Here is a 22,445-nt window from a genome sequence, read left to right on the forward strand (position 1 = left end):
ATTTTGGTTCCTACCTATCGAAGTTCTATATTTTGGTTTCTAACTGCATACCCATATACCTTATTTGATGGTAAGAGAGGTGAAGTGTCATCCAATTTTTATTGCTAAAACATAGTATGGCTACATACTATTTTTTTTTCTTTTATTTTGTTAGCATAAATTTGGTTGATAAGCATTCTCTCTTACAATTTATATCATGCATATTTATTTATTCCATGTAGGGTTCTTAAATGGAGCAACAACTATTCAAATTGAAGGTAAAATTTGGAGGATATTTTTAAAAAGTTAAGAATTCTACAAAAATAAAGTATTACTTTGGAAAACAAAAGAGTTGGTTAGTTGATGTTGACTACTATTGCTACAAGGATCTATATGATGATATAATGCATATCCTCAATTTGAAGCTTGAAGAGACCATAAAGATTTGGTTTGTGATTAGACATTTAATGTCTCAATCTTACTTGATATTAGATACAGATTAGAAATTGATGATTTTGTTTGATGAGTACAAGGATTTGAAAGAGTACTTATTTGTCACAAAAGAAGCCAATATTATACAACTTTCTCAATTAACACTAAGCGGCCAAGATCAAATTGAAATATGTAGAAGTACTGCAACAGCAATAGAAGAGGTTCAAGTGGATGAGGTAAGGAAGAACCAAAGGCACAACGAAAGTGAGCATCTAGTACAATAAGCATTTATATCTTAGCTACTACTATTGAAAATAATGATTATGATAGGGTAAATAATGAAACTTTATTTCAAGAGAAGCAGAAAATAGATGCTGAATATTATGGTTCCGAGAGTAGCTACCTCAGTATTTATAATAGTGATTCTGATGATGATGATGAATATCATAGATTACGAGGAAGAGACATATGAGATGGATATTGAGAATTCTAATATGATCGTAAAGGCAAAATATACAAGTCGAGAATAGTTCAAGGTGGCACTAAGTCAGTATGCTATATTAAATGAATTTGTTGTAAGAGTTTTCAAAAGTGAGCCAGGTAGAATGTCGGTGAGTTGCAAAGATGAAGCTTGTAATTAGAGGCTTCATGCTTCATTATGTGATGGTCATGCATTTCAGGTATTACGGTTGAAATATGTTAGCTTTTCATGGTAAATAGGCAAATTCTTTTGAGAGAATGGAGAATTTCAAGGAGGAGCTTTTGCGAAGAAACCTAGGTAGTGTGGTAAGCTAAAGTTAGATGTGGTTGGTGATAAGTATTACTTCATCACTTTTTTATAGAACCAACGATTATAGAGCGGAAGTAATTGACACTAATGAAAGACGTGAAGTAATTCTAAATGAACAAAGATACTCTTGTCGTTTGTGGGAGGTGTCAGACATTTCTTATGTGCATGCTGCAGCTTTCATTTATAGTATGAGAGGTGCAAATTTGGAAAATTATATCTCGGAGTACCTCACCATTGCCAAGTATAAGACTGTCTATGCATTAGAAATTAGACTATTACTTGACAAGGCACAATGGATAAAAGTTGATATTAGATACAAGGCATTGCCTCCTAAGCTCAGTCTAAGACCTCTAGGAAGGCCTAAAAAGAAGAGAATTAGGGGTATATATGAGAATATATCAAAGAAGACGCATAAATGTAAGCATTGTGGTGAGCTTAGATATTATGCAAAGACCTACAAAAATTCAGTAGTGGAGGAATCTCAAGCTTTAATATCCTCATCTTCTGCACCGAAAAAGCTTGGAAGGTAACATACAGCACTACTCTAACTTAATGGTATTTGTCCTTTATCACTTGTTTATCATTGAAATATTGCAGGCCTAAGAAAAATGGTTCAAGAGGAAGAGTATCAATTATAGGAGGCATACATGCAGTGTTCATAGCACCAAGAGAGAAAAAAACAAAGGAGACCCCACAAGCAAGCTAAAAGAATAGAAACTTTAGTTGGAGAAGATAATGCCTACCCACAATCTTGATTGGTATATGATTGGATATACCTATCCCAACTTTTGCATCTTATTTTCTTTGAAGTTATTTGAATCACTTTTAGTATTATTATTAAACATAATTTATTGTTGATATAGAGTTAATCCTTATACTTATTTTTTTTTATTTTTTGCTAATTATAGATTTGATCGCATGTTTTGCTGGAGCAGTAGAGATTATATTGGATATGGACCTTGTTTTTTTCTCTAGCAATGTATTTTGCTCTGCAATGATCAAGACAATATTCTTGCAATGAGATAACCTTTTTTTATGCAAAAATGTGAATAATTTTTTTTTACCAAAAATATTTACTTCCCCACCTTATGTTATGCTTGTTATGCTTGCATTCCAATGTGGCTTTATATTTGATGATCTCTGCACAATGCTGCTTTTGCTTGCTTATCATGATAATCCTATCTAAAAGATATAATGAAATATATATACTTGGTTTATAATTCCAACGTGGCTTTATACTCGAATTCAACAATGTGCTTTAGTTTTTGGCTTTCTTTGATAGCCGAGGTCTCACAAGGTAATGCATAAAGGAGAGAACCATCATGTGGAATATATATATTTCACTTGTGAAGAGATGCAACAATGACTTAACAAAGTCTTCTAACAGAGCTTCCTCTAGGCTGTTGAAATCTATAAAATATAGAACCAAAGAAAAACTACAAATAGATAAACACATGAATAGAGCATACATGCCTAATCCTAAGTCTCATCCATAACTATCTTGAACCCATACAATATACATGACTAATGTGAATGAACCAAAGCTTATAGAGAAAGAAAACAAATTGAAGAACGAGCCTTTTTCACTCTCTCTAGAGCATCGACATCTCCTTCTTTATGAACATGTCACTTTGTAAAATGAGTATAAGTTTCCTCTAGAGCTCTTAATCTTTTTTTGAGTATCACAAAACTGCCAATACAAAAGCAACACTTAGGATCTTGAGACTTATGTTAATTTATGATGTATTAATTTATCCTACTTGTGTCGAAGCATAAATGCATGACTTAACGGCTACAACAATAATTAATAAATGTGAAATTCTAAAAGCTATGATATTAACTAATAAATACAGGAATTTGAGGGCTATCATATTAATTAATGTGTCTAAAATCTTTTCATCTACTAGGATTCTTTTTAGCATATATATCCTCCTAAATATGTAAAATTGCATGAATATTCTTGTAAAGTTTCTATTTACTTATATACCCTTATAAATATATTTTTTTGCGCGTCTATCCATTAATAATATTTTAGTTATTTTAATTTAAAACTGTTAATTTTTTAACAGTATTAGATGGCATAGGTACATATGCAAAAATAAGAATAAAAAAGGTAGAATAGCAAAATGAGTGTTTTACAAGGGTATACATGTAAAAATTAATTTTGGGAGAATATTTATGCAAAATTTGATATTTAGGAGGGTATTAATGCAAAAATTTGATATTTAGGAGGAACTCCAAGAGGAGGAAGATGAGGTGGCGGTCAAGGTGGGGGGCAATTTGGGAAGTTAGGTCGTAGTTCGCCAGGGCAGGAGCAAGCTAGGGTTAGGGTTTCTGGAGGATTCTTTTGATCAACAAGACTGCTTTCAACTTTATAATGAAAGAATTTTGTTAATAAAATTGTGAATTGCCAAGGTGGGCTTTTTAGACTTTACTTTCAAAGTATTAATTGAAAGTAATTTTAAATTTTGCTTAACGATTCTAAGCCATCCCCAAACTAGTTTGGGATTACGACTTAACTGAGTTGAGTTGAGTTGAGTTGAATAATTCTATAAATTATTCACTCTATAAATGTATTAAATGAAAATTGTTCAAATATTCATAAGATTGTAGAAAGAACTACTTGTCAATTGATTTTGCAAGAAAAAAGCTGTATTTTTCAGTTTTGCAGATCGAGACACATTTAGCATCTCCTGGATGGCTTTGCCCTACATAAATTAATAGCTTATTCCCTATATATATATATGATGATCAAGACACAAACCATGCAGCCTAGTCGCTCGACTGAATAGAAGAGGTTGTCGAGGCTGACAAAGGGAGCAGCACCGTCCACTCTTTAAGTTATGGTGGGTCTCGTGGGTGTGTTGAGGCATCGTAAATGATGATTGAGAAGAGAAAAGAGGGGCTGAAGATGAGACTTGGAGGATCATATTTTGGCCTCTATTGGTTTGTAACGTACATAATATGTACTATTTTAACAAATGGCACATACATAGCATAGAATGATATGTATATGTCTTTTCCTAGAATGTATCTTTCCATTTTACCCACCATAAACCTCCTGGGGGACCAACATGCATGAACGTCCATGATCTTTTTTTGCATGATACACATATTATCTGACTTGAAACACATTTAAAATTTGTTGATGCATGCATGGTTTATCATTAGAGACTAGTTACGGAGCTAATACATACATATCCAATTGATACACACTAGAAGTTTATTGATACACTCTTAGTTTATTGTCACTGACTAGCTAGTAAGCTAATACATATATGTTTGATTTAACGCACTTCTAAAATTTATCGATGCATCCTTTATTTATCTTATAGACTAGTTATGAAACTTTGATTTGCACATACTCAAAATGTGATACACACAAAATGCTAGCCGATACATTTGAAGATGGTAATGGATACGTATCTTTTATCATCAATATTATTGTGAGGACCCGTGCGGGCGTGTGTTTAGTCTCACATCGGTTATTTGCTGGGTAGATCTTGGGTACTTATACAGGATCAAGGAATCCAAATAATACCTTCCGGCTAGCCATTTTGGGTAAGGTCCTGGGTTGTTACAAATGGTATCAGAGCGGACCCGGCACATAATGTGGGATCCTTTCCCATAGTAGGTTAGTCGGGTACAGTACCGAGCAGAGTTTCTATTAGCAGCTTGTGCCGCGGTTCACAAATTACTATTAAAAACTTGTCAATTACTATATCCAACCAACCAACCAATAAAAATTAACACATACTAAACCTGTCAGTTTAATTAGTTTAACTCACTTTAATCATAACTAAAAGCAACCGAAGCTTTCATTTATAACTTAAAGTCTACTATACATAGCTCAAAATATAACAAACTTTACATCTGTCTCAAGTTACTTTACATTCACACCTCACCTATATGCATAATACAAAGGTTTTTCCTTTCACTTAGAGGGGCATGGCCAACCTTCTATGACAAACTTCTAGGATGATGCTGATGCGGTACCTTTATAATGTTATGACTCTGCCGATCTGCAAAAATTTACAGAAAAAGAGAGGGATGAGACCTAAGTCCCAGTGAGTGGATAATCTGTTAACCATGAGGAAATAAGAGGTTTCAGCTGTGATACTTATTTATATACATTAAATATAACGTGTTTATGCCACATATGAAACATTTGCATTTGATTTTAAAGCACTTAGTGATGGGGACATCAGAGCCCTTCATCCAGATGATCCTGAGCCCCCGGATTGAGCCAGACTCGTTTATTTGCATATTTATTTTATTATTTTATTTTTGGGCTTATTTGCATTCTAGGGTTTATTTGTGGTTTATTTTATTTCTGGGCTTATTTGCATTTTAGGGCTTATTTGTGTTATTTGTGGGTTCATTAGGATTTATTGTTGTGTAAGGGGGGTTTATGCAAGTTGTGTATTTGGGCCCTATATATAGGGAACTATTTTCATGATTAGGGTTTAATGAATGATTAAGAATTTCTTTTCCCCCCAGATCTTATTCTTCCTCCTCCTCCTCCCCTTCTCTTCTTCCTGTGTCTCTAGAACCTCTTCTTCCTTCTTCCTCTCTTGTTCTTCCTTCTCCTCCTCTTTTTCCGCATTTGTGCGGCATCAACTTGGTATCAGAGCAACCGGTTTTGCTTCTATTGCCAAAGCCCCGATCCGTCAACAGTTTTTCTTTCCCTCGGTTACCATCAACAACAAGAACAGACCCCTTCCCTCTGTCAGTCCGCTCACCAAAGAAAAAAAAAAAAAAGGATCACTGCCGAGTCTGTGAAGGCCCAGATCGACAGCCATCCGCATCCGACCCCCCCTCTCTCTCGGTCTGTGTCTTCACCAGAGCAAAAAAAAAAAAAAAAAAAAAAAAAAAAGTTCTGCAGCCGAGAGAGAAGAAAGAGCCACAGCCCCTGCACCAGACTCTCCTTCGCGTCTCTCTGACTTGATCCATCAGTCGCCGCCGCTGCCCAGTGAAGGCCCGAGCCCACCGTCGGAGGAGCCAAATCCCACCACCCGTCGCGCCCACGGCCGCCTTCACCCCGCGCACAACGTCAGCAGCGCCACCAGCTCGCCCGCGCCGCCCACGGCCGACCCGTGGCAAACCCGGGAACGCCAGCCATCCCCCGCTGCAGGTCACGGAGCCGCAGCCGTGACTGCCGACGCGTCACCGGAAGCGCCGCCGGCCGGAGCCCGTGACCGGCCCCGCCCGCCGCCATAGGTCCCAGAGCCCCGGCCACCGCCATCGCCGTGAAGATCGGAGCCTTCTCCCGAAACCATCGGGAGGTTGAAGAAAACAAACCTAACGGGTAAGATCCAAACCCGTTACCCGTTTCTCTGCTAGCCCGGATCCATTCCAAAAAAAAAAAAAAAAATACACGTGCCTTGCACGTGAGGAACTAACGGGTTATCGGAGCGGTTCACGCCCGACAACCCGAATCCGACCGGATCCAAGGTTATAACAACACACGTGATCTCACGTGTCTCAAAAAAAAAAAAAAAAAAAAAAAAAAACCAACCTCTGTTCTGCCGAAAAGGAAACCCTAGGGTTTCCACCGTCCCCTTCGCCGCCGTCGCCGAGCTCCGCCTGCAGCGCTGCCTCTGGCCGCTCCGCCTTTCCTCCTCGCCGCCGTCGTGCCACCCCTTCGCCGCCGTCGCCGAGCTCCGCCTGAAGCGCCACCACCAGCCGCTCCGCCTTTCCTCCTCGCCGCCGTCGTGTCAACCCCATTTCCGCCGCCTCGCCGAGTCTGCCGCCGCTCATCTTTCGCGGCAGCCTTCTCTCTGCCGCTCCATCTCTGTTGCGCCACCTCCGCCGGGCTCCGTCTCCACCGAGCCTCGTCCGCCGCCGCCGCCGTGTCCGCCTTCACTGCGACCCGAGGACGTCTCCCGTGAACGACACCGGACCCACGCCATCCTCGCCACCGCCACCCCGAGCACCACCACAGCACCTCCCCGACTTCGGCCGCCATCCCAACCGTCGCCTCCCTCATCTGCTCTCCCCCTTGGCCATCACCGTCGCCTCCCTCATCTGCTCTCCCCCTTGGCCATCCATCTTTCCCGCACGAACCAAGGCCCCAGCCGCTCTTGCTTCTGTACTGGCCCAAGCCCGTGCGCCATCAATTGAGCGCGGCCCAAGCCCAAGCGCTGCAGGTCCGATCTCATGCCCAAACCAGATTGTTCTTCAGCCCATTTCAACAGCCCCGGAAGCCTTGTGCTGTAGATGCAGGTCCATAACTCCAGCTAGCTCTGCCCGGCGCCAACTTCGTGTCCGAGACTCCACGAGCAGACGATTCTGGTTGACTGCATCCGCCACAGGTGATAGGTTTCTACTTTTTCTGGCTTGTTCATTTAATTATGTTCTAGTTCTCTTGCATGATAGCCACATTTTGAAAACTTATATTGCTGTTATAATTCAGAACATTGAACCTCTCACTTCCGAACCCGTCCTATTACCCTTTAAATCTTGACATTAAATTAGCACACCCTAGTAACAGGACGTTTCTCAACATTATTCGATCATATTGATTTAGGATCAGAACAACTGTACTACTTGATTGCAATCTAATTTCTTAAATTGAATAATCTTAATCCTTAATTCTGAATAACCGAAGTAAAAATCAGCAACATTTAAATTTAAGCTATTATTGTGAAGACTTGCTGATTTCTGAAATCATAATAGATTGCATTAGTAGGTTGTCCTGCATCAAATTTGGTCCTACATCATAGTTATTAGGGTTTCATTAGTGACACTGCATTTCACATCATCACCCAGTGTCATCATTGCATGCCAACCTGTAGTGATATGGAGTACTATCTCAATCAACCTAAAACCCCTGTAGCTACTATGAATTCCGACATTTTGAGGTCTATCTTAGAACAGATCGTTGCCATACGGGCTGGATACAAAGAATTCAGACAAGAGATCCGTGAGCTCGTGCAACATTCTAGGACCCCTAAATCGCCAACCCCTGTTACAGCCCAACCTAAAATCGGTTTGGTCGCACCACCTGTAGTCCTTCCCTACTCTCCTAGGCACCAAACCCAATACTCTAGGTGTCAACAATTCGGCTATATAGCGCCCCAATGTTCCACTAAGACCTACCCGATTACTGAACCAGAAGTTAGGAACCAAGAGGCCGAATATGTCGAAGAAGTCTATGAACCAAATATAGAAGACTATGAAGAAGACTTTGAAGACGAACCTACAGAATTAGACTTTGTCCAAAATGATTCCCAAAGGGAGACTAGTGATCTAAGTACAACCAAGCCACTTCACATCACAACTGTGGAAGAGGTAGTGACAGATATTGAGAGCCAATCACCTGAATTGGCACTTGTAGCTAAAGATACCCATGTGGAGTCCAATCTTGAACATTCCCCTATAGTAGTTTCCCTTCTAGAGGAGCTTAATGATGTAGTCCCTGATGATCTTCCGGATGCACTTTTTCCGATGCGTGATATCCAACACGCAATTGATCTAGTTCCCGAAGTATTTCTGCCCAACCTTCCACATCATAGGCTCAACCCAAGTGCATATGCTAGGACTTGGGATTTAATTTTACCGACAGTTGAGTTTGCATATAATTGTTCGGTTCATAAGTCCATAGGTATAAATCCATTCGAAGTGGTGCATGATTATAAACCTAGGCAACCCATAGACCTGTTTTTCATGTCTCATCAGTATAGAGTCTATGAGTCTGCACAATTAATTGCTTCACATCCACATTCATTGCATCAAGAAATCAGCAATTGTAGTCATTTTAATAATTTAAAATATAAATTTCTTGCTGATTTACATAGACGTTATAAAGAGTTAAGTGAAAAAGATTACGTCATGATAAGAATTAGGCTTGAACGATTTTCTTCAGATACGTTTAAGAAATTGCAAACTTGTAGTGCAGAACCGTTCAAAATCTTAAAGAAAATCAGTTCGAATGCATATGTTGTGGATCTTCCTGATGACTATGGGATTAGTGCGACATTTAATATTGAAGATTTGGTCCCATACAAAAAGATAATATTCCTGCCTTCTGACCCCTTTATTGATATACCTGCCCATGTTGGACACCCTGCCCTATTACCTGCTGTTGAGCCACCACCTCCCAAATTTCATGCACGCAGAGAACAAATAGAATATATATTGGATGAGCAGGTTATTTCAAGCAGGAACGGTGGTTACCAACGTTACCTTGTTCGGTGGAAAGGTCGACCAAAGTCTGATGTGACGTGGATTTCCAAAGCACAGTTGCAGCGCATTGACCCCGATCTTCTGGAGCAGTACGACAGCCGGCCAGACCTGTACTCGACGGGGTCGAGTTTTTCTCACCCGGGAGGAGTTGATGGGGACATTAGAGCCCTTCATCCAGATGATCCTGAGCCCCCGGATTGAGCCAGACTCGTTTATTTGCATATTTATTTTATTATTTTATTTTTGGGCTTATTTGCATTCTAGGGTTTATTTGTGGTTTATTTTATTTCTGGGCTTATTTGCATTTTAGGGCTTATTTGTGTTATTTGTGGGTTCATTAGGATTTATTGTTGTGTAAGGGGGGTTTATGCAAGTTGTGTATTTGGGCCCTATATATAGGGAACTATTTTCATGATTAGGGTTTAATGAATGATTAAGAATTTCTTTTCCCCCCAGATCTTATTCTTCCTCCTCCTCCTCCCCTTCTCTTCTTCCTGTGTCTCTAGAACCTCTTCTTCCTTCTTCCTCTCTTGTTCTTCCTTCTCCTCCTCTTTTTCCGCATTTGTGCGGCATCACTTAGATTTCAACCCCATAAGAAATCTGTTGTTTGCCAATAGTACTACAACTAGCAGGAAATAAAGCTGTTGCTTTAAAATGAAGCATTAATAAAATCGCCTTGCTCAAGTCTTTTTTTTTTTCTAGACCGTAGAGTCCGCTTTCCTTCCCTGAGGAATTTGATACATAGAACATTCACATAGATTCTGAAATCATTATGCTTAAAAATAATACATTTGTTGCTCACTCATATGTATACATAGCTTAAATATTGAAAATCATGGCTCCCGCGAGCCCTACTGCCGGCCACTCGCATGAGGCACCATTCTCATGAGTAGCCCGACAGTCCTATGCATGGTGCTACTACTACGCCCTCCCGGCGTCCCAACTCTGCCCCACTGGCACATATCATTACTACGCCCTCCCGGCGTCCCATTTCTGCCCTACTGGGCACATATCATAGCTACGCCCGCTGCTGTTCCACCGTTAGGAGAAGTTTAGTGGTTGGTTGTAGGTGCCAGCCCAAATCAGGCCAGGAAAAGCTTCAGGGAGGGAGAGAGGAAGCTAGGGAAGAGAGAGAGCTACTTGGGGAATCCAAAAAAATTGTGGAAGAAGGTTTAAAGTAAAGAGGAAGAGCAACTTGCTGTTGGGCTGCAGAACAGAAATACAGAAATTCTGGTGCATCCAGGCGTCCCAGCGAATTTCAGGTGAGTTTTCCAAACTTTTTAGTGATTCTAATTGTATTCCCACGTAGGAGGGTGATAAAGGAAGATTTTAGTTATTTTAGATGAATTTTTAGGTATGAAAAAGGATTTGAACTATGCTTCCGAAGTTGTTGAAAGCTGTCTGAAATTCTGCAGAATGAAGCGATGGGATTTCTTTGTGTTTTAGGTGATTAAATTGTTATTTAAAGCTGAAAGTTTGTAGGTTGTGTTAGGGATTTCCTAGTCCTAACACAGAGCCTAATAGGTGGAATTGATTGTTTAAGAACCTCCGGGAGTTAAGAGGTTTAATTGGCTCGAAAATAGAACAAACAAGCTGAAAACAGGGAAATTGAATTCTGATTTATTTTTGATGTTAAGTAGTTGTTTGGTAGCTGAAAATTTATAGATGATATAGAAGGTTTTCTAGTCCTAACCCAGGGTATCAAAGGGGGGGATAAAAGCTTGGAAACCTTTGAGAATTGAGAGGTTTTATTTATCCTAAAACAAGACAAGCAAGGTAAAAATCAGAAAGTTGAGATGAGGGTGTTGGATTTCTTTTTGAAACATGCATAATCATGTTGCATCATATAGGTTATAATTTTGATCGACTCTTTTAATTGTTTAGGAGGAGAAGAGAGTCCCGGAAGTGTGCCGGGAGTATCAAGCACTAGGGTGATGCATTAGCCATCACAAGGTGAGTGGTTTTCTTCTTAACTATGGTAGTTTATTTTGTAATTCTAGAGAAATGAATGATGTCTCCAAATTCAGAATGAATATGCTACAGAATGAAAATAAGAAGTATTAATTCTTATGATTAAATTGCTTTTTATTAGTGGATAAATGATCTGATTTGGAAAATATATGCTATGCTTGAAAATACTTTAAATTCATGTTTGTTGATTCGTAAGTTTATGAACTTGTTTGGGAATGGATTAACCCAAACAGTTCCGGGACTCTTTTCTCCTCCTAAACAATTAAAAGAGTCGATCAAAATTATAACCTATATGATGCAACATGATTATGCATGTTCCAAAAAGAAATCCAACACCCACATCTCAACTTTCTGATTTTTACCTTGCTTGTCTTGTTTTAGGATAAATAAAACCTCTCAATTCTCAAAGGTTTCCAAGCTTTTATCCCCCTCTTTGATACCCTGGGTTAGGACTAGAAAACCTTCTATATCATCTATAAATTTTCAGCTACCAAACAACTACTTAACATCAAAAATAAATCAGAATTCAATTTCCCTGTTTTCAGCTTGTTTGTTCTATTTTCGAGCCAATTAAACCTCTTAACTCCCGGAGGTTCTTAAACAATCAATTCCACCTATTAGGCTCTGTGTTAGGACTAGGAAATCCCTAACACAACCTACAAACTTTCAGCTTTAAATAACAATTTAATCACCTAAAACACAAAGAAATCCCATTGCTTCATTCTGCAGAATTTCAGACAGCTTTCAACAACTTCGGAAGCATAGTTCAAATCCTTTTTCATACCTAAAAATTCATCTAAAATAACTAAAATCTTCATTATCACCCTCCTACGTGGGAATACAATTAGAATCACTAAAAAGTTTGGAAAACTCACCTGAAATTCGCTGGGAAGCCTGGGTGCACCAGAATTTCTGTATTTCTGTTCTGCAGCCCAACAGCAAGTTGCTCTTCCTCTTTACTTTAAACCTTCCTCCACAATTTCTTTGGATTCCCCAAGTAGCTCTCTCTCTTCCCTAGCTTCCTCTCTCCCTCCCTGGAGCTTTTCCTGGCCTGATTTGGGCTGGCACCTACAACCAACCACTAAACTTCTCCTAACGGTGGAACAGCAGCAGCACAAGTTGCTGCCTGCTGAAAACATGCTAGACACCCCCCCCCCCCCTCTTGACACGTTAGCTTCCCAGATACCTAACGTGTCAAAAGAGTGATTCCCAGGGGTTTTAAAAAACTAGGTTTCAGGCCACATCATGCTTCCTACTTTTTACTGAAATTTTGGACAAATCTAGGTCTGCAGTTTTCTGTAATGACAGGCTTCCGAGGGACTCACCTAACTTGTTTTGTTCCAGGCTGTAGGCTAATCCATTTGAGCTGAAATTTCAACAGTAAATCCCTCACTCAATGTAGATTATGTGTGTAAAATTTTACTTAGATTCATGGACTATATCCAGAGTTATTGCACTCTCAATCCGTGGAACCATAAAATTTTCTGTAACAGCTGAAATTCCGACCTTTTTGAATTGATTTTGAATCAAACTTCCTGGGAAATTTCCATCCAATTTGCATCACAAAATTTTTGATATTCCCTCACCTTTCATGTGCATTCGGATTCTCATAATAAACTAGGTTAAAATCATGAAAATGCTTAATAACTAGTAAAAAAATTACTTAAGCTGCCCTAACCCTGTTTCAGGGTGTTACACATAACCTATGTGGACTAGAGGACACTGCAGCACGGATCCATTGGGGCTGACCACGGGCCAATCGTGGTGTTTGTGATTAGATTTGAATTGATTGAACCCTTAGCCTGACGAGGACGTCAAGGCTTGAACGAGGAGGAGTATATGAGGACCCGTGCGGGTATGTGTTTAGTCCCACATCAGTTATTCACTGGGTAGATCTTGGGTACTTATACAGGATCAAAGAACCCAAATAATACCTTCCGGCTAGCCATTTTGGGTGAGATCCTGAGTTGTGACAAATGGTATCAGAGCGGACCCGGCCCATAATTTATGTGGACTAGGGAACACTGCAGCACGGATCCATTGGGGTTGACCACGGACCGATCGTGGTGTTTGTGATTAGATTTGAATGGATTTGAATCCTTAGCCTGACGAGAACGTCAGGACTTGAACGGGAGGAGTATGTGAGGATCCGTGCGGGCGTGTGTTTAGTCTCACATCGGTTATTTGTTAGGTAGATCTTGGGTACTTATACAGGATCAAGGAACCCAAATAATACCTTCCGGCTAGCCATTTTGGGTGAGGTCCTGGGTTGTTACAATTATAGTGCCTCTTTTAATTCCTAAGCAGTATCAAACAATAAAGCCCACAGATCTAAGCTCTTCGAATTTCATACATAAAATGCCAAGATTAAGAATGATACTTGATATGGTGGTGTCCCCAAAATATTTCTTCATAGTAGTAAAAATATCTATTTGGAAAAAAATTAAGAAGAGAGCAAGCTGCCGAAAAGAAGACCTTGGGTATGAAGAAAATTGCCAACACTCTACATCGTCCCATACCTGGCCTATGGTCACATCTTCTTCTCTCCTTATTTAGATGCAACTCATACTGCCATGTCAACTTCTTCCTCTCACCAATATCATTGCCTCCCCCCCCCCCCCCCCCCCCCAACCACCACCCTCTTTACCTCCTCTTGCCCTTCCTCTTCGCTAGGGCTAGCCTTCCCTCAAGTAGAAAGAACACTTCCTCTCTCTCTTTTTCACCTTCCTCTTTGTTTGGATCATAACACTCTTCCATGGCTCATACCCTTCTTTCTACTGCCATCTAAGATGCCCACGAGCCCCACATTGATTTCCCCAACAACAATACTAGGATTAGACCTGACCACGGTTCGGTTCTAATTGGAAAACCGGACCGGAACTGAACCGGAAAGAACCGGACCAGAACCGGAACCGTGTCTCACGGTTCTTAACCGAACTGGAACCTTGAGGAATACGGTTCGGTTAAGGTTCCAGGTTTGATGGAACCGGAACCGGAACCGGCGGTTGGTTCCGGTTCGAATCGAAGAAAATGACTATTTTACCCCTCCTAACAACTAAAAAATGGCTAGTTTGAGGGCATTTTGGGAAACGAAAATTATCCCCAACACTATATATACCTCTCCAAATCAATTTTTTCACCACACCAGTCAATCTTCCAATCTCTCTCTCTCAATTTTTCACTCTCTCAATTATTCAATCTATTCCAATTCTCTACACATTCCATAACCTTCCCATATTTTCATTTTTTCCAATCCAATTATCAAAAATGTCTTCCTCCCGCTCAAATAAAGACAAGAAAATATATGTTCCAAACCCAAATTCTTGGGATCCAAATTACCGACCCCCCTCTATTGATGAGTAAATAATAAAATGAGGTACAAATTATCATTTTGTATTAATTACACAATCTATTTGTATTTATTTTTTTTCCAAATTAATTACACAATCTAGTTTTTTTCAAAATTTTATAATCGAAACCAGAACCGTCTAGAACCGGAACCGGAACCGGCGGTTCTAGAACCGGAACCGAACCGACTATTTTCGGTTCCGGTTAAGGTTCTAGGTTTTTGTGGAACTGGAACCGTGGTCAGGTCTAACTAGGACATGGGTATCTTGGAGGAGCGTATCGGGAAAATATGTTATTTATTATACACAAGGGCATTCTAGTCCGAGGGAGATTAAATGTGGGCTGGATTGCAAAAAGATCTTAATTTTCTTGTAAAATCAATTACTAAGTAGATTTTTTTTTTGTAAGACCTAACATTTACTCCCAAGTTCTAGGATTTATTCATGGAGATTTTTCCCACCATTGTTTATTTCTTTGCTTTATATGAACATGGTATGTTAACAAACTTTAATTCTTTATTCAACTATCTTATTTCTTACAATGAAAATCTCTTTTTTTTCAATTATATAATCATTTCCAAACTTCCACAAATTCTTTCTTTCTCTTTTGAATTTTCAATTCTCATTCTTACCCAAATTATTGCAGAACCACAAACTTATTAATAAGACTGTCACGTACCAATGAGCTGGTTGCCAAGTATGTCACCGTTCCATCTTTAGACGTTGCAGTCCAGGAGAAGAAACCTAGAGCAAGGGAAAGATCTCACACTCTATTCCCGTTGGGACAACATCCCTGTGACTAGCATCCTTTATCATCAGCTATCCAATATCGATTATTTTCATGTTACCTTTTGCTTTCGATATTGCCTAAGTCCAGCCCTCCTTCTAGCGCATCCTAACAGTGATCTCACATACTATATACCAATTTACCTCAAAATTGGTTATCTGAGTATTCAAGAATACAGGCCACCAACTTCTTAGGCTTTGTTTTCACTCTTGTACTGCAAAGGCCTGTAGCTACAATCAGCTCTTTTTCTTTTTCCTCCTTCCCTTTCTTAAGCAGGGCTGCAGGGTATTGCCCAGCTCAATTCAGTTGTAAATAACTACATCCAATGGCTTCAGCTTGGACCAGTTGGCTCAATACTGTCGATAAATGTCAACAGATGTGATCCTCTCTCAGTTGCCTGGCAAGTGTCAATCTTGAACCATGCATTGTGTATAGGATTTGGTACTGTATTTAAAACCAAAACAAAAATGAAAAATCAAGTACTGTATTTAATTACCCTTCCAGCCAAACATTCTTTGGCACAGCGAGCCAGCAGGAGATCCTTCCAAGCAGCAGCAAGTTCAGCGGACAGTGATGACAGTGAAGACTTTCTTCCACCAAGAAGCAGAGGACGGCCTGAATGATGTCAAAAATCAATTTTGATAGGCTTTTTGGCAAGGAAGTCTTGAGGCTGGGAGGGTCTCAACAACCAGTATCATATTTCAAGGACTCTTGTATTGCTCACCTAAACAGACAAGAATAGATCAAAGTGCCAAAGTGAACTCTCCCACCATCCAAGACAAGTAGCTATACGTACCAAATCATCTAATAAAGCATATGGTCTTTTCAAGGTTTATGATAGAACCTACATTGCTAGGAAAATTTCTTTGCATAAAGATTGAGGCTCCCCCTCCTATCAGGATAAGGAATATTTAAAAGTCACTTATCAAGTTACTGCCTCCTTGCGACAATTGAATATTAGCTCATATAACTGTGGACCAAAATTCCCAAAGTGATGTTTTCAATGCAGTCCACGGTTCATGCAATGTCCCTTGCTTGGTCTTCAGTTGGACCCTAAACTTGTATGTATTTCACCTTTAAGATATTCCCTGATGGAGGAGCTAGTAGATCATGTATGCAAATCCCATAACAAAGTTTGAGAAAAGCCAGCTATTATCCTATGACAGTCATGTATGCAGATTCGACCGACTCCACCATTTGCCTGAGGTTCAATCTGACCATATAAAGCCATCACCAAGCACTGCCATTTTTCTTATCTCATGTCCACAAAGAGATCGCATACAATGCAAACCATCCAAAGGAACAAAGCGAAGCAAGTGCATCATGACACCACATATTTCTTAACTGCCCAAATTGTCTCCGGGTCTTCCGAGCATGCGAGTTAGGGAATGCAAGCCAAACATCAGTATAGTTCTTGCTAGAACTCCAAATCAAGAACAGTAATGAAAAGAGACAAGCTTCTATTGAGAGAAGGATGTAAGCCTGTCCATTTGGTGTTAAAACTTAACATAGCCAAGCATTACAACAGAAAGATCTTATCACCACGGAGCATCAATAAACAGTACCACAACCAACATGACTCAAAGGAAAACAAGGTGGAGAGAGGGTTACGCTAGATAATATGCCAGAAAGAGAACAACGCTTATATACACAGCTTTCTTTATGCAACAAGAAAGGGCAAGACGGTAAGCATGAAAGATTCGTAAGTGAAAGAAGCCGACCCTGTGTACATGGTGTCCTTCTCCTTGAACTTTTCTGTCAGCCCCTGCCGTCCCAACAGTCCAAACAAGAAAAAAATGGAAATACTCAATTCGAGGTCTAAACTATAGAGGACAACAGAAAATTACAATCATCAAAGAAAATTGTGTATATCAGAAATTAACGAATGAATTAATGAATTACCTTAACAGTAAGGCAACATCTGCAAGGCATTCGAAGATAGCACGAGTGAGTCGAAGTGTTAGTAAACCATGTAAAAGATAAACTATAACAGAAAGTAATCCCCACAACATTTCAAGTGTAAGCCTAAATTGCCTTTCCCATGCATATCATGTTAACCACAAATTGATTCAGGAAGAAAAAAAAATCTTACTCAATGAAGTTATCATATTCAATGGCTTTGTTTTTGCCTCCAGATTTATCAAACTTGGACACAAGCAGGTCCAGAACCACCGGTGAAACAGCAAATCCAAGACTTAGAAGAGCTTCTCGTAGCTCTGATGCATCAATCTTACCACTGCGATCCCGATCAAACCTCTCAAAGATGGCCTAGAAAAGTAAAACCTGTGAGCACCAATTAAAATAAGGGCTAGCCTTGTGCAACAAAAGATTCATAGATCTTGTACCCTCCAGTTCTGAAGGCTATAGAACACTGAGGTGAACTCCTTTGGCCCTGCAAAGTAACAAAGTCATACATAACATACTTTACCATGGAGTTGCTAGATGGGAGGGCAAAAGCTATTATTTAGAACAATAGTAAGCAGCATCTGGGTGTAGTTGGGGCTCTAAAGACAGAAGCCCCATTCTTAAAAAAATAATGGCACAATAATCTTGTTTCTATAATTTTAAAAGCCAACCCAGGGGGGTAGAGGAATAGTAGCACAAACAAATATTACCAGAACTGAACTGCCTTAGCTGGTTGGATGGGTAAACCTATGCATCAGCAGCCATGCCAGTCTGCTTCGCTCAAGAGACGAGAAATGCAACCAAACTAGAAAATACCGTGCAATCTAGTGGTCATTTTTGTGAACCATCAAACTGTGCCATTCTCAAAGAACTGCAAGGTTCTTAGCAAATCACTAGTTTGCTGTCAATTTAAAACTAATTCGACTAGACATTTAAGGATGTTGCTGTGCATTCCTATTACCTATTTAAGGACAGGCTCAAAATTGAAATAAAGAACTAAGAATGCTACTGCAAGTTAACAGCTACATATATGGTTTACCAAATCTCCTCTCAAAACAGATGAGTTCTTCCAAATAATAGTCTTTTGCTTTTCAGGTGGGGAGCTCAGCTGAAGATCCCAAATCTGGATTATGTGCTCAATACAATTTTATCATACCATTTATTGAAATGTTGTGTGACTGTGGAATTACTGTTCAAAAGGAAACTTAGCATTTATACATTCCAAGAGGATTATGGTAACTGAAAATTGAAAATGATTATGATTAATCTGATGCAGATATATGCACTGATTCAAGCAAAATCAAACATAAAAGCAACAGCAACAAATGCAAGAGTTGTGGATTTCAATAAATAACTCTGAATCATTCATAAAAATTATTAAGTAGACATATGATTATTCAAGAAGCCATCAGGGACCCGTACTTGTGCAAAATCAGTCAACTTGTCAATTATCTGAAGAGTAATGATACCATAGGCATAAAGTGCCAACTTGCATGAGAGGGAGAGCATTTTGTTTTAATGGTGGATGTCAAATCTTCATTCGTCTGGGGTAGGCACTTACTATCAAAATGTTAAAGGCACCATTTTAAGAATTAAAAAATGCAGGGGCCATTTTGAAGGGCAATGTATCCTCAAACAACAAACAAGAAAGTTTACGGAACCGTCTCAGTAGACAACTTAGTCGCACTATGACTAGACATAGCACCAAACAATAGAATTCCAAGGCTATCAAACATGCTTTTTTTTTGCATGAATACCCTTACCAACTTGCAGCTTACCTGTTTATCTTTGTAAACCACTTTTTGTGCAGCTATACCTCTCTACCTCCTTCTACCATCCACTCACATTCAGTCAACTATAATCGGCTGGGTAAAGACATACCCCACCAGCAAAAGTACCTCCACAAGTGAATTTAGAAGAGCTTTTATGCAAGGTTAGAAGGGTATGTTGCACACTTTGCATCTAAACAAAGTACATAAACGCACAACAACAATAATAATAAATAAATAAATAAATAAATAAAACTCTAGGGTATAAATGGGAAAGAAAATACTGGAGTTCAACCTATCCACAGATACCCACTTATACCTGCCCTTTGAAAGTAAAACCCGTCCTGTGTTTTGATATGCGAAAACCTATCCTTTACACCATATCTGAAGTTGATTGTTTCTCGCGTTAGAGCTTTTCATAGTGATTGTTTTATCAAAAGTGAAGACTTTTATTACCAAAGAAAATAAGTCTCGAGCTTTTTAACATTTTTTGATTTATTTTTTCTGCCTAGGAAAGTAATTTTTGCATATTTAGTTGACTATGAGAAAGTTGCACATCCAGAGTCATTTATGTTTGGTTGAACATCCACTTCTATGAAAATGTTTAATAAAGAAAAGACATTATCTCATTCTATTTAAAAACTTAAAGGTGTTTTTGAAAAAAAATTATCCCAATTTTTAGCTAGTAGAAATTAGAGAACATAGAATTTTTTCTATCAAATGTGGAAATCTTATTTCCATGAGAAAACCACTTTTCTATCTCTCTTCTTTGAAAACTCCAACCAACATGAGACACTTCGATACTTTCCCACGTTCTCTTCCTATGAACCAAACGAGTTCAAATTGTTACAAACCTAGTCACAACCCCAAACCAACAGCGCGGGCATGGTAGCGCCTGACCAGCCAGCGACGCTATTGTGCGCCTAGGGCTCCAGTTCGGCAATTCCAAAGAGGAATCCGGTCATAACATTAGGGTTTCGGAAAGAAGGGGAGACAAGGAGGGGGAAATCAGGGCTCACCTATCTTGCGAATGTTGGTGTTGGTGAAGAGGTACATGAGGAGGTGGACGGTCCGAATGCTGAAGCTCTGATTGTAGGAGGAGAGGACCTTCTGGAGCTCCTTGTCGTCGATGAAGCCGCTCCCGTCGCAGTCCGCCGCCTGGAAGCACGCCACCACGCTGGGATCCGTCCCCGGCGGGAACGCCGACGGCACCAGCGCCGCGAACGGGCTTCCATACGCCCCCGTCGGCGGCGGCGGCGGTGTCTGGTGCTGGTAGTAGCCGCCGCCGCTCCCGTAGCCTCCCTGGCCCTTGCCCTCCTTAGGGGGCTTCTCGCCGGCGGGGTCGTAAGGTGCGGACGGCGATGGTGCGGCGCCGTAGGGATTGGGTGGGGCGCCGTAGGGATTCGGGGGCGCGCCGTAGGGATTCGGGGGGGCGCCGTAAGGGTAGCCGGAACCCGGTGGCGGATACCCCGCCATCTCGAGTCGTGAGTTTTCTTAGGGGCGCGAGAGAGAGAGAGAGGGTTGGGAGAGTTGGAGTATGGAGGCAATCAGTTGCTTTCTGCCAATTGGTTTATATCGAGGAACCAAGAAACTGGCCTTCACTCCGTGATACCGAGTACACTTAAAGTCTTAAACCCAGGCTTGAAATAACGGCCGTTGCAGCGCTCGGATGCAGCAATGTTTCACAATTCGGATCCTATATTAGATTCGTTTGTTCGTGAAATTTTTGATAATATAATGTCTAAAAAAAAAGTAGTCCATCATGAAAAAAATAATATATTTTAGAATAATTTATATTTAATTGAATATTTTTTTCTCAAAAAATTGTATAAAATACCTATTATTTTTTTAATAAAATAAAAGATATTATTCATGAATTTTGATGACTTAGGTGTATTTTTGGAGAAAAAAACTCATTTCCAACTAGAAATAGTTTTCCTATATCTCCCATATTTTTTTTCTTTTTCATAAAATATAATAATTTTATTCTATGAGAATACTATTTTTTTATTCCTTTTCTTAAAAACTCTATCCAAATAAGAGATATTTATTTATTTTCCATTGACCATTATTCTTTTCCTTCTTTTTCCGCAAACTAAACAAGTCCATCGTGTAAATAATAACAAAAAAAAAGCCGCTATAATATATAATATAAATTGGAAAGTAATCACTATTATAAATTACAAAGAGGTCCACTAGCACCTATTATCAAATAAAACTAATGAACTAAGCTCATTATCATATAATCTAGGACTCTTGGCTTGAATATTGATTTTGCCATTTACGATATAATTTAAAAAATATTTAGCCAATGCGACATGGGTTCAAAATGGATATTGTATTGCGATATAGAAAGCCTGCTCAATCTTTAACTAAATTAGTGTCAACATGAAATCCCCTCAATCGGATGTAGTCTAATTCAATCATAATAAATTATTAAATACTATATAGCTAATTATAATACAAATAGTGATTGCCATTTATATTTGTGCCGCTTCTTTTTAAAGTACTTCTTATTTTAAATTTTTCTACAATTTCCTTTAACAATTCTCTACCATCTAAAATAGTAATAGTATTTTATAAAATGATTATTGATTCAAAAATAATATCTTTTCCTCGTATTGGTCATTATTTTCGTTATAACAAAGCAAAATTATTTTAATATTAAAATTTGAAATTATACATTATGAGATAAATTTGACGGTTTTGTTCGGTCTTTTATAATAGAAAGAATAATGTTGCTATTGACACCTGGCCGGCCGTTCAATTGTGTGTGTGATTACTTTTTTTAAAAATGTACATGAGATTCGATGGGAATGAGAAGCCATCCATCCTGCCTGACAAAAAGGCTGAGCTATGGGCGCATGTAGCTGTAGTTTTCAACTTCCCAAAGTCGCACGTGTCGTGACGCGGAACTTAAGAACGGGGTTAGCCGCAACGGCAAAGTGCGCGTTTCCGTGCGACGGCGAAGACTTCAAAAGAATGGGGACAGTGCGGCAAAAACAACCGCCTCCTCTCCGGCGCCGTCATGCCGACGCATCCATTGGCGTCCGAGATTTTGATCATTAAAGAATAACTTTATATCACCTAGGCGAGATGGGTGCTTCGGATGGCATTTTTTCATAGTGATCGAGTAAATACAGAAGGAGAGATGACAGAGAGATGGATATCTTCTGCTTTGTGATATTCGTATGCTGACAAAAGATTGAGGCATTTTTCAAGCCGGTTATGTGTACCAGGAGGCAAATAGAATCGCAGACTGAATAGCATCCTTCGGA

At 39.5% G+C, this 22,445-nt stretch overlaps 1 protein-coding gene across 1 annotated transcript; it reads right to left on the reverse strand.

Moving 5' to 3' along the window:
• Positions 1–16,926: 16,926 nt before the first annotated feature.
• Positions 16,927–20,719, reverse strand: LOC103706308 (calcium-binding protein CBP-like). Its single transcript, XM_008790370.3, has 5 exons — positions 20,187–20,719; positions 17,839–17,885; positions 17,586–17,761; positions 17,396–17,414; positions 16,927–17,258 (listed from the first exon to the last, which is right to left on the reverse strand). The coding sequence occupies exons 1-5, from the start codon at positions 20,641–20,643 to the stop codon at positions 17,154–17,156; spliced, it is 804 nt and encodes a 267-aa protein (XP_008788592.1). The 5' UTR covers positions 20,644–20,719; the 3' UTR covers positions 16,927–17,153.
• Positions 20,720–22,445: the final 1,726 nt, after the last annotated feature.

The sequence above is a fragment of the Phoenix dactylifera genome, chromosome 3, assembly GCF_009389715.1.
Source record: "Phoenix dactylifera cultivar Barhee BC4 chromosome 3, palm_55x_up_171113_PBpolish2nd_filt_p, whole genome shotgun sequence".
Lineage (NCBI taxonomy): Eukaryota > Viridiplantae > Streptophyta > Magnoliopsida > Arecales > Arecaceae > Phoenix > Phoenix dactylifera.

Bases quoted from the DNA above. Each gene is read 5' to 3' on its own strand.
- LOC103706308 (XM_008790370.3), bottom strand. From the start codon at position 20,643: ATGGCGGGGTATCCGCCACCGGGTTCCGGCTACCCTTACGGCGCCCCC. The intron at 17,886-20,186 runs GTGAGCCCTGAT...GTTACTTTGCAG, and splicing joins CACCAACATTCGCAAGATAG to GGCCAAAGGAGTTCACCTCA. The intron at 17,762-17,838 runs GTACAAGATCTA...TTACTTTTCTAG, and splicing joins ATAGCCTTCAGAACTGGAGG to GCCATCTTTGAGAGGTTTGA.